Source organism: Oncorhynchus tshawytscha, linkage group LG09 (assembly GCF_018296145.1).
Source record: "Oncorhynchus tshawytscha isolate Ot180627B linkage group LG09, Otsh_v2.0, whole genome shotgun sequence".
In the NCBI taxonomy this organism is placed as follows: Eukaryota; Metazoa; Chordata; class Actinopteri; order Salmoniformes; family Salmonidae; genus Oncorhynchus; species Oncorhynchus tshawytscha.
In genome coordinates this window covers 9,079,193-9,092,570 of record NC_056437.1, presented here as the reverse complement: position 1 = coordinate 9,092,570, position 13,378 = coordinate 9,079,193, and the positions used below count along the sequence as shown (strand labels likewise).

General features: G+C 40.7%; 1 protein-coding gene across 2 annotated transcripts in view; it reads left to right on the top strand.

The window, feature by feature from the left end:
• The window catches only part of LOC112257341 (potassium/sodium hyperpolarization-activated cyclic nucleotide-gated channel 1), a 165,464-nt gene extending 158,582 nt beyond the window's left edge, over positions 1 to 6,882 (top strand). Inside the window, exons 8-9 of one of the 2 annotated variants that reach the window (XR_006084006.1) lie at positions 3,033 to 5,378; positions 5,412 to 6,882. Coding sequence is in view for 1 of the 2 variants with exons in the window: in XM_042326470.1 (XP_042182404.1) it covers positions 3,033 to 4,126 (1,094 nt within the window). In the remaining variant the exon portion in view is untranslated. Of the gene's footprint in view, positions 1 to 3,032 lie in introns of both variants that reach the window. The other variant, XM_042326470.1, reaches the window with a different exon arrangement.
• Positions 6,883 to 13,378: the final 6,496 nt, after the last annotated feature.

The window sequence follows — 13,378 nt, the reverse complement described above, 5'->3', positions numbered from 1 at the left end:
TTATAGAATTGTATTTGTGAAAATTATTAGAATCTAATACACTTTATTCTTGTGTAGGTACACTCCCCTGAGTATTGATTTTGACAGAGAAGCTAACACTTTTCATTTGGCTCTATACTCCAGCATTTTGGATTTGAGATCAAATGATGCAGCAGTACAGAATGTCTCCTTTTATTTGAGGGTATTTTCATACACGCGTACAGCCCATTCGGAAAGTCCTCAGACCCCCTAGACCTTTCCCACATTTTGTTACGTTACAGCCTTATTCTAAAATGGATTCAATTATTGTTTCCCTTCATCAATCTATACACAATAGCCCATAATGACAAAAGCGAAAACAGTTTTTTTTAAAAATAAATAATAATAATTATGTATTAAACATAAAAACCCTGAAATGTCTTATTTACGTAAGTATTCAGACCCTTTTCTATGAGACTCTAAATTGAGCTCAGATGCATCCTGTATCCATTGATCATCCTTGAGATGTTTATACAACTTGATTGGAGTCCACTTCTGGTAAATTCAGTTGATTGGACATGATTTGGAAAGGCACACACCTGTCTATATAAGGTCTCATAGTTTACAATGCATGTCAGAGCAAAAACCCAGCCATGATGTTGGAGGAATTGTCTGTAGAGCTCAGAGACAGGATTGTGTCGGGGCACAGATCTGGGGAAGAGTACCAAAATATTTCTGTAGCATTGAAGATGCTACTGGAGAACACAGTGGCCTCCATCATCAGCTGGACGCCCGGCCAAACTGAGGAATCGCGAGAGAAGGGCCTTGGTCAGGGAGGTGACCAAGAACCCGATGCTCACTCTGACAGAGCTCCAGAGTTCCTATGTGGAGATGGGAGAACCTGCCAGAAGGACAACCATCTCTGCAGCACTCCACCAAGCAGGCCTTTATGGTAGAGTGGCCAGACGGAAGACACTCCTCAGTAAAAGGCCCATGACAGCCCACTTGGAGTTTGACAAAAGTCACCTAAAGGACTCTCAGACCATGAGAAACAAGATTCTCTGGTCTGATGAAACCAAGATTGAACTCTGGGGCCTGTATGCCAAGCGTTGCATCTAGAGGAAACCTGGCACCATCCCTACGGTGAAGCATGGTGGTGACAGCATCATGCTGTGGGGTATGTTTTTCAGAGGCAGGGACTGGGACACTAGTCAGGATCGAGGGAAAGATGAACGGAGCAAAGTACAGAGAGATCCTTGATGAAAATCTGCTCCAGAGCGCTCAGGACTTCAAACTAGGGTGAAGGTTCACCTTTCAACTGGACAACGACACTAAGCACACAACTAAGGCAATGCAGGAGAGACTTCTGAATGTCCTTGAGCTGCTCAGCCCGGACTTGAATGGGAGAAACTCCCCAATTACAGGTTTGCCAAGCTTGTGACGTCATACCCAAGAAGACTCGAGGCTGTAATCACTGCCAAAGGTTCTTCAACAGAGTACTGAGTATAGGGGCATTGTAAATGTGATATTTCAGTTTTAATATTTAATACATTTGCAAAAATGTATAAAATCCTGTTTTTGCTTTGTCATTATGGGATATTGAGTGTAGATTGATGAGAAAAAAAAACGATTCAACAAAACGTAACAAAATGTGGAAAAAGTCAAGGGGTCTGAATACTTTCCAAATGCACAGTACCAGTCAAAAGTTTGGACACACCTACTCAGTCAAGGGTTTTTCTTTATTTTTACTATTTTCTACATTGTAGAATAAAATAACACATATGGAATAATGTAGTAACCACAAAAGTGTTAAACAAACCAAAATATATTTTTGATTTTAGATTCTTTAAAGTAGCCACCCTTTGCCTTGATGACATCTTTGCACACTCTTAGCATTCTCTTTGCCAGCTTCATGAGAAATGCTTTTCCAATGATAGTCCCACTAAGCGCAAACCAGATGGGATGCCATATCGCTGAAGAATACTTTGGTAGTCATGCTGGTTAAGGGTGCCTTGAATTCTAAATAAATCACTGAGTGTCACCAGCAAGGCACCCCCACACAATCACACCTACTCATCCATGCTTCACGTTGGGAAGCACACGTGCGGCGATCATCCGTTCACCTACTCAGCGTCTCACGAAGACACATCGGCTGCAATCTGAGGTGCAGTTTCTCTATTGAACTTATCCTCTGCAGGAAAGGTAACTCTGGGTCTTCCTTTCCTGTGGCGGTCCTCATGAGAGCCAGTTTCATCATAGAGCTTGATGGTGTTTGCGACAACACTTGAAGAAACTTTCAAAGTTCTTTACATTGTCCGGTTTGACTGACCTTCATGTTTCAAAGTAATAATGGACTGTCATTTCTCTTTGCTTATTTGAGCTGTCCTTGCTATAATATGTACTTGGTTTTTTACCAAATAGGGCTATCTTCTGTATAACAACCCTACTTTGTCACAACACAACTGATTGGCTCAAATGCATTAAGGAAAGACATTTCACAAATGAACTTTTAACAAGGTACACCTGTTAATTGAAATGCATTCCAGGTGACTACCTCATGAAGCTGGTTGAGAGAATGCCAAGAATGTGCAAAGCTGTCATCAAGGCAAAGGGTGGCTACTTTGAAGAATTTCAAATATACAATATATTTTTATTTGTTTAACCCTTAACCCGTGTTATTTCAAAGTTTTGATGTTCTCACTAGTATTCTACAATGTAGAAAATAGTAAAAATAAAGAAAAACCCTTGAATGAGTAGGTGTGTCCAAACTTTTGACTGGTAATGTTTGTTAAATCTTAATACTATTATAGATCTATATGAATATATTACCTTTCACCTACTACCTCTTAGTATCTTAAAACTCAATGTACTAGGTATCAACTATGTACAGTAGTTTGGTAATACAGCATTCTCACTCAGATGTCCTCATACTCATACCATAGTCACTCTCATTTCTACTCACTGTTACCCCATAACAACCCACACCATAACATCCACCCTGCGGTGTGTTAATATGCTACCATGTCTATCACGGCTTAAGTCAACCTAACCTCTAACTGATCTCCTCCTAACAGGGAAGAAGAACAGCCTGCTCCTCCAGAAGTTCCAGAAGGATCTGAACGCTGGGGTGTTCAACACGCAGGAGAACGAAATACTGAAGCAGATAATCCGTCAGGACAGGGAGATGGTGATGATGGTGGACCGCAAGCAGTCGGTCACAGGGATGTCGGTCACAGGGATGTCGGTCACAGGGATGAACACCACCCCGATATCTGGAAACTCCATCATTAACTCGCCGGCTCAGCCGCCCTACACCACTGCCCTGGGCAACAACCAGTTCCAGCAGTCAGCCACCTCTTTGACCTACAGCGCTTCGGCCGTCACCGCCCCCTCCACCGCAGCCACCGCCCGCATCCTGCCTGCCTCGGCGCAGGGTGTCTATCCTGTCCCCAGCGTCATCCACGGCAACCTGAACTCATCCTCGCCCGTCCCCCAGACTCCCCTCTCTCTCCATCAGCAAGGGTCCATCATGTCCCCGGTATCCTTCACCACGGCGGTGTGCAGTCCACCCGTGCAGACCCCTGGGCTGGCGGGCCGCAGCTTCCAGTACGGCTCCCCCACCGCCTCCCAGCTCTCCCTTATCCAGCAGCCGCTGCCTACTGCCCTACCACCGCAGCAACCACTACCACAGCCACAGCAACCAGGAGGAGCAGCGGCCTCCTCAGCAACACAACAACCACAACAACAGCAGCAAGTCCCGTCACCTCAGAGGAGTGACAGCCTCCACAAGGCCAGCCATGCTCTCCAGTCGGGAAGCCTGAGTCGAGACGTGCGCCACCTCTCTGCCTCCCAGCCCTCCCTGCCCCACGACACGTCCCTGGGGCCCCGAGCGCACCCTGCAGCGTCCGGGGACTCCCTGGCCTCCATTGCCCCGCCGGTGGCTGCGGTCCAGGGTATGGGTATACAGAGCGGTCTCCGCACCACAGTGCCCCAGAGGGTCAACCTGTTCCGCCAGATGTCATCAGGAGCGTTGCCTCCGGTGCGAGCGGTGTCCTCTGCAGCCCAGCACAGGGATTCCACTGGTTCTAGGAGAGATTCTAGAAGAGATTCTACCTTAAGCAGTACAGAGACCGAGCAAGATAAGATGCGGTTCGCATCAAATTTATGATCCCATTTTTCTTTTTTTTAAACTTCTGTTTTATTTAATTTTTAAATGGAGATACAAAAAAAAAGATAAAGATGAACTTGAGTATTTTTTTGTTTTCTCAAAAATTTTCTTCAGAAAAAAAAATTTGCCTAAAGGAATTCCTGTACAGACTGCCCTTGTATTATATTTTAGACACATTTTCTCCCTACATTTAAGAATGTATATTAAATAAATATATATATATATATATGTGTGTGTAAATCCAACTAGAATATTTGGCAAAGACTATTTAAAAGCTCTAGTATATAAACATGAGTCTTCCTTTCCAAAAAATATAAATATAGATATCAAATGTATGGAGAGAGGGGGGGTTGTTTGTTATTTTATGTTTTTGTAAACTGGAATGCATCGTGATGAATCCTGACAGATGACTTTTGGATTTTTTTTTTTTTGTACCTGCGAGAAGAGGAAGTAAAATATCTTCTCACATTACGCAGCTTTGTCACCACTGTGGAATAACTGACGCAAGCGAACCTTGAAACTGTCAACAAAACAAAAAGAAGCACACACTCAAACATAAATCTAATGACAGAACTTGTGGGACCTTAATCTTAGCAATCAACACACGTACAATAGCTAGGTGTTCCATTGCTCTCAGCAATACATCCTCTTGAGCCACAGTGTCCTCACACAGTGGTCGGTGAACACCACGACAGTGTTATGGGTCCAAAGGAATGATGTAAATAGAAGTGATGCTCTTTTTTTGTTTGTAGAAGGATGATGTTGTGAGCGGAGAATGGATGATGCTGTTTTTAGTCCTAATTTCAGACAGTGATAGACGTTATGTAATGTTGCTTAACAAAACTATGTGTACATTTATAATATTTATAAACTAAAGATTATCACCATTATGCAATAGACTGTGATATAAAGATTATCTATATGTGTGTTGTAAATAGTTTTGTAGATCTAGTATTTACAGATACTGTGTGGTGCATTCTCAATCATAACAATGTCTTACTTCTTTCAGGAACCTTGATATCTTCATCATCGTCTATATGTGAGAAAAAAAGTGAATAAGTGACAACAATGCATATATTCATTAGAGATAAGAAAACCTTAACGCAATAGCAAGCACTACTTGACACTGAGAAATGCCTGTCATACTGAGAATCTTCATTAGTCTGCATAGTCCTTGTTTCTTTCTTCATTTTAACCATCTAGCAAGCAAAAGAGAAGCGAATGAGGGATTAAATATTTTTTTAACGCTGAGGTTACAACACTTTTCAACACATTTAACGCTGAGGTTACAACACTTTTCAACACATTTAACGCTGAGGTTACAACACTTTTCAACACATTTAACGCAGAGGTTACAACACTTTTCAACACAGTTAATGCAGAGGTTACAACACTTTTCAACACATTTAATGCTGAGGTTACAACACTTTTCAACACATTTAACGCACCGGTTTCAACACTTTTCAACACATTTAACGCAGAGGTTACAACACTTTTCAACACATTTAACGCTGAGGTTACAACACTTTTCAACACATTTGTAGCATGGACTCCGTAACACCTGTTATTATACACTTCAAAACATGTCTCCCCTGTATGTACATCTCCTTTGCAACCATGTTATTTGTAGAGATGCTATATTTTATTTCAGTCACACGCTACACAATACAGTAATACCCTTTTACAGTGTGTTTTTCTTACTGTGGGTGTGCTGGGTGAGTAAACCTACCCATTCCTTACAGCAATTAAGAGTTATTGTATGTTTGACTACCCATACACAATGTGACACTTTAGAATGACTGTAAATATGAATCATTGTTGAATCTATCACATCTTGACTCCAAATCTTTTAGTTAGTTTTGACACCTTTTGATTTCCGAGGGTACGGACGGCCTGTTTGGATGCTTTAGTCAGGCTTTCTGTTTTTTTTTTTAAATGTCTTTTTCATATTTCATTTAATTGACTCACCTTCCATATCATGTTTTCAAATAATGTGATCGTCTAGTGTGGCAGTGGAATGGAAAGGAAAGTTTTCATACCGACAGAAAATTTATAAATTCAGTCTTTTTCTGCAATATGCCCATCTGCTGTAGGTTTGCAATCTTGACGTATGAATTTTCCAGTCAAAGTTAATGTTGAAGAAGACTGACATGACCTTTTCCAGACACCTCTCTTTTTGAGTAGGTCATGTTATAAGTCAAGTGTTTGGGCCCCATTTTAAAAACAATCACCGTGTGTGAATCAGAGCGAGAGCAACATATGCTGGGTTGCATTAAGGTTTCTGTCTCTTGTGTGTCTGAATCCATCATAGTAACTGTAACAATATCAACAAAATTACAATGTTTAAGCTTATTTATTTAGTGTCCTGGGGGGGGGAGGGTCCGGAAATGTGACTAAGCTTTGAGACAATTCATTAAGGTCAGTCATTCTAACACAGTTTACCCTCATGTGGTTGCAGACTATTTGACGTGCTTATGAATTGATGTGTATGTTTGCTAGAGATTCCCCCCCCCCCATGTATTGTGTATAGTAACCATGTGAGTAATTAGTATGATATGTTCCTCACAGACAACCACCTCTCATGGTTTTAGAGTCACAATCTTCATGGCGGCAAACATGCTCCATCAGTCGGCTCTGAGTATCTAAGCCCCCTCCCCCCCTTAGAGACACACCTCAAAAGATGAGCAGTACTTCATTACAGACAACGTGTGTGAACATTCTTCCGATAGAGTCCACCCCCCCCAAAAAAAAAAACATGTCTCATAAAAAGCATGCACTTCTCACAAATACTTAAAAAGATACTATATAAAAAAAGGTTGACGTTAAATGTACTGTGAGATTATGTTTTGTTCATTGTCTGTCTAGACGTTATTTGTGTGCAACGAAAGCGTTGACATTTTCACAAAAGGACACTTAAGTATTTGTGCCTAAAACTGTAGCCATGTCAGATACTTTTTTTGTTTGTTTTGAGTGGGAGGAGCTATAATGTGCATATGCACCTATACAACACATATATTACTTATCATATGTGTTCTATGTTTCAATATTTTTTTTTTGAGAGGAAGATGTAACCAATGAAGATGATGGCCAAATGTCTCGGTTTAACAATTGGAATCTTTGAAGAGAATTGCGAACTTCTATGAAAAGGATTACAGTAATGACTAGTACAGTCTCTACAGAACTGGGAGGATACTAACACGTTGACGAGACATTGTAAAAAAATTGAAGCACCTTTTGTAACTTTCTTTGTAGCTAGCCACTGATGTTTTGTTGATTGTTAATGTTGCGCGGAATGAAACTGGCCAAAGCAAAACATTCTAAGTCATTTTCTTTGTTTTGAATTGCACTTTCTGATGAAAGAAAAATATGATACAGACTCTTCAGTCAGTTATTTTAAGTGAATAGAAGGTTTAAAGGGAGATGTATGATCTAGATTGGAACTCTCTAAACATGGAGAAATGTTCTATTCCAAGACTACTTAATCCTGATCTGCCATGGTGAATGTATTCATGGGTTGCACCTCCGTCTCGTCGTTGCCATTGTGAACGTTTTACAGACGCCGCAGCCAAATTGGTGCCCAAAAAGTACAGTGATGCCCAGTCATTCTGAACGGGGCTAATGACTGTTTCATCTAAATTACACTATAGTGGCCGGGAAATACAATGACATTACTAAAGTAGGCAAATGTTTAGTAGGAATCAGCTTTGCCATCATCATTAATGTAGTCAAACTTACTTTAGACAGATGACAATGTTGTCATTAGCTAGCAAAGATTGTCCAAAATAGTTAGCAAAGCTATCTTTAGCTAGCTTAATTCCGGTGGTCTCCCCTCAATCTTAGCTAGCTAGCTAATGTTATACCGCATCTAAAGTCAATCTGGTGACACCATTTTCTCCTTATTTTGCCAGGTAAATTGACTGAAAACAAATGTTCATTTACATCAATGACCTGGGGAATAGTTCCAAGGTAGAGAAAGGGGGATGAATGAGCCAATTGGACAATGATGACAAACCTACAAATGATTTGCCTCTACAAATGTCATTGTATTTTCAAGCCACTGTCATTGCACATTTGATGAAATCTTCATCAGAGCCAATTGGACAATGCATTGAGTAGAGCGCTCGGTCGGGCATCAGTCCTAAAACGAACGTTCAAAACAACATTGTGACGAAATGTGCAACCCATGAATAGGAACTATTCCACGGTTCCGATGGATAGCAGCGCTGTTGGTTTGTGCTGTTTTTGACATTTGCCTTTGGAGGGGAAAGCTTCCCAGCTATGTGCTTTTTTTCTCACAATAATTCCGACCACAGCTATCTAGCATTCTGGAATGGGCATTATGGCGTATGTAGTACAACACGAACGGACGAATCAGCTTACAGTTTTAGCAGTATGGAGAACTCTCAATTAACCAGCACATATATTTGTACATTTATTTTGTTGTGTTTTTAAATAAAAATGCTAAAATGAACAAAGCCCAGTGCCCAGAGAAAGGAAACTAGGGTCTTTATTCACAAAGCCTCTCAGAGGAGGACTGCTGACCTAGTATTAGTTTGACCTTTTGGATAAATTCATGTGATTATTTGGACAAAAGGAAAAACTGATTTTAGATCAGTACTCCTAAACGGTTGTTTTGTGAATACGGGCCCGGAACTTTTGGGTTCTGAACCTTGACAGTGCAAGTGTAATATGTTAACTGATAATGTGCGATAATGTTCATATTGGAGAGATTATGGTGTAGATAATGCTGTAAGTTACGAGCCACACGTACGTTCCTCTTAAACCCCGCTGACAGATTCATGTTAATAAAACAAGCTTGGTAAAAAATGAACAGTTAGTTGGTTACTTGACACAGAGTTCTTACAACTATATGCAGACAAATGGTGTTTGTCAAAAAAAATATTTTGATTTCTGTTTGAATTTTGTTTTGTTTGTAAATAATAAACCTTTAACATGTAGAAAATAAAAGACATATTGTCATTTAGCTGCTGAGTTTACGTGTAATTTTGTTTCTGAATGTTTCTAGACAGACAGACAGATAGATAATCTTGACAATGATCTCAATCGATCAATCATCTCATAGGTCACCGCATCAGTGACTTCACTAATTTTCTCCCTTCCTATTTAATACAACTAAAGAGGGAGAGATGACTGATAGAATGGGGTGGTTGGATAGAGTGATGATGGAGGAGGAGGTAGGTGGTGGTGGATGGATAAATGATTGAGAGAGAGGAGGGTGGTAGGAGGAAGGAATGGAGGGACGATATAATGAAGGAGGATGGGCATCAGGAATAGAGCTTGTCAGTAGTTACCGTGGAGATGAGTGATGGGTTTTCTGGGGCTCTGGGGTTTTCCATTCGTTACCCCATAATACAGTTATCACTTATAAAGTATTCATGCATTAAGACAGATTCCCCTCCACCTGACAATGCACTTCGGCTGAGGACAGACCAGGGGACCAGTATATTGTGACTCATGTACCTGGAGGTGTGCTGTAACTGCTACTTTATTGGTAAACATATCATTAATCATATATTACACTATATATTGAATAGGGTGTCATTTGGGACGCATGAAGTGACTCATGTACCTGGAGGTGTACTGTAACTGGGGCGGTAGGGTAGCCTAGTGGTTAGAGGACTAGTAACCGGAAGGTTGCAAGTTCAAACCCCTGAGAAGACAAGGTACAAATCTGTTGTTCTGCCCCTGAACAGGCAGTTAACCCACTGTTCCCCGGTAGACCGTCATTGAAAATAAGAATTTGTTCTTAACTGACTTGGCTAGTTAAAAATATAAATAACTGCAACTTTATTGGTAAACAAAACATTCATCATGCAGGGTTAACAGCTATCAAATTAGTTTTTTCAGAGATATAAACAATATTGAGTATACAATATACTACAATATTGTATATTTAGGCTACTATATTTGACAAAGTAGTGAGTCATCTACAATGGAAGTGCACTGAAACAGTGCTACTCTATAGGAAAACAGAGCTTCATACTCAGGTGATGACAGATATCCTATGATATTGTCATGAGTCTAAGTATATTGGATTATATTGATTGTAATATGTATTATAGAGGCTATATGTAATATGATTCTATATAGACTAATGTATTTTATGAGCTAAGGAATACATTTGTATGTAAATATAACTCTTGAAATCTGAACGGATGGTCTGTTTATAGTTAACGTTGCGCCGAGATGGTAAGTTATCTTGTGTTGAAGAAAGAAACTGGTTTCCGGTTACGAGTTGAAAGATAAGCTTACTGGGGTTATTCTCAAGTCAGGTAAGAGTCAGCTGTTTTACTCCTTCATTCTCAATGGAACATTGCCCTCAATTAAGACATTCAAATTGCATTAAATGTGTGTAATAGTATACACACAGTGGATTAATGTTTTATTATCGGGTTGTTAAGTAACTAATGCTGCTCCTGGCATCGTTGCCTATAAATATCAGAGAGACAATGAACAGCTTCTGAAATGTTTTAAATATTCATAGTTATTATCATTTGTGGTAATTAGATTCTTCAGAAGGTTGAAAGGCCAGCTGGATCTGGATGGCATAGCAGTGTGAGGGAATGGAGAATTGGAGGTTTCAAATACCTTTATGAAATTCATCCTGCTATAAAGCTTTCCCACACACACACAGAGGAATCACAGCAGACTGAGATGTGTTGTAGTTACGTTGCTCCCTCTGTACAAACTAAATGATTGTTGATAATCCCAGAAAATCAAGTCACGCTATGTGATCATTTGGTTGACCTTATACTTGAATGTGTATTATGTAATGTAGTGGTACATGGCTTTAGTTTAACGTACTTTGACATAAAGCACATGGATATGACAGACTAACCATGTGTTTTTACTAGGGCTGTTAAACAATTCAAACATTTGGTATGATTCGTCCCATTTCTATACGTTTTTCAAATTTGACACAAACTAAAGATGTTTCAATTTAAAACACTACATTTGCTTATAGTATAATATATTTTGAACAGGCCTGTAAGGGAAGAAAACACAAAATAAACTGTATTGTAAGACAACAACAACAGATCAGGTCAGGTCTGAGTTGATGTATAATATCATAAAGCTAAAGCTAGCCTTGGCTACTTCTTATCCCTGTTCTTCAACATTTTTTAAAAGTTTAATTTAAAGTTTTTATTTCACCTTTATTTAACCAGGTAGGCTAGTTGAGAACAAGTTCTCATTTGCAACTGCGACCTGGCCAAGATAAAGCATAGTTATTTGACACTGTAATGCGTGTATATGGAAGGCGAAGTCGAGTGCAGGAGAGTGGAGTGTAATAAACAGGTGCACTTTAATACCGGTTACCAAATGACAGCACATAACACATACAAGTGCCAAAAACACGTGAATAAGACAAAGACAGAACAAATGGAAAATGAAAAGTGGATCGGTGGTGGCTAGAAAGCCGGTGACGTCGACCGGCGAACGCCGCCCGAACAAGAAGAGGGACCGACTTCGGCGGAAGTCGTGACAGTACCCCCCCTTGACGCGTGGCTCCAGCAGCGCGCTGACACCGACCTCGGGGACGACCCGGAGGACGAGGCGCAGGGCGATCTGTATGGAGACGGTGGAAATCCCGCAGCAACGAAGGGTCCAGGACGTCCTCCACCGGCACCCAGCATCTCTCCTCCAGACCGTACCCCTCCCACTCCACGAGGTACTGAAGGCCCCTAGCCTGACGCCTCGAGTCCAGGATGGCTCGAACAAAGAACAAAGGATGACAGAACAAAAGTGGATCGGCGGTGGCACATGGAATAAACAAAACATACAGTCAATAATACAGTAGAAAAAAAGGGAAAAAAGTCTATATACAGTGCCTTGCGAAAGTATTCGGCCCCCTTGAACTTTGTGACCTTTTGCCACATTTCAGGCTTCAAACATAAAGATATAAAACTGTATTTTTTTGTGAAGAATCAACAACAAGTGGGACACAATCATGAAGTGGAATGACATTTATTGGATATTTCAAACTTTTTTAACAAATCAAAAACTGAAAAATTGGGCGTGCAAAATTATTCAGCCCCTTTACTTTCAGTGCAGCTGTCACGCCTTGGTCTTAGTATTTTGTGTTTTCTTTAATTATTTGTTCAGGCCAGGGTGTGACATGGGTGTATTGTGTTGTCGTATTGGGGTTTTTGTAGGCATTGGGATTGTGGCTGATTAGGGGTGTGTCTAGCATAGGCTTGGCTGCCTGAGGCGGTTCTCAATCAGAGTCAGGTGATTCTCGTTGTCTCTGATTGGGAACCATATTTAGGTAGCCTGGGTTTCACTGTGTATTTTGTGGGTGATTGTTCCTGTCTCTGTGTTAGTTGTCACCAGACAGGCTGTATTAGGTTTTCACATTTCCGTTTGTTGTTTTTGTATTGTTCGTATTTAATTTCATGAAACATGTATCGAACTAACCACGCTGCATTTTGGTCCGACTCTCCTTCGACAGACGAACGCCGTTACAGCAGCAAACTCTCTCCAGAAGTTCAGTGAGGATCTCTGAATGATCCAATGTTGACCTAAATGACTAATGATGATAAATACAATCCACCTGTGTGTAATCAAGTCTCCGTATAAATGCACCTGCACTGTGATAGTCTCAGAGGTCCGTTAAAAGCGCAGAGAGCATCATGAAGAACAAGGTTTTACACCAGGCAGGTCTGAGATACTGTTGTGAAGAAGTTTAAAGCTGGATTTGGATACAAAAAGATTTCCCAAGCTTTAAACATCCCAAGGAGCACTGTGCAAGTGATAATATTGAAATGGAAGGAGTATTAGACCACTGCAAATCTACCAAGACCTGGCCGTCCCTCTAAACTTTCAGCTCATACAAGGAGAAGACTGATCAGAGATGCAGCCAAGAGGCCCATGATCACTCTGGATGAACTGCAGAGATCTACAGCTGAGGTGGGAGACTCTGTCCATAGGACAACAATCAGTCGTATATTGCACAAATCTGGCCTTTATGGAAGAGTGGCAAGAAGAAAGCCATTTCTTAAAGATATCCATAAAAAGTGTCGTTTAAAGTTTGCCACAAGCCACCTGGGAGACACACCAAACATGTGGAAGAAGGTGCTCTGGTCAGATGAAACCAAAATTGAACTTTTTGGCAACAATGCAAAATGTTATGTTTGGCGTAAAAGCAACACAGCCCATCACCCTGAACACAGCATCCCCACTTTCAAACATGGTGGTGGCAGCATCATGGTTTGGGCCTGCTTTTCTTCAGCA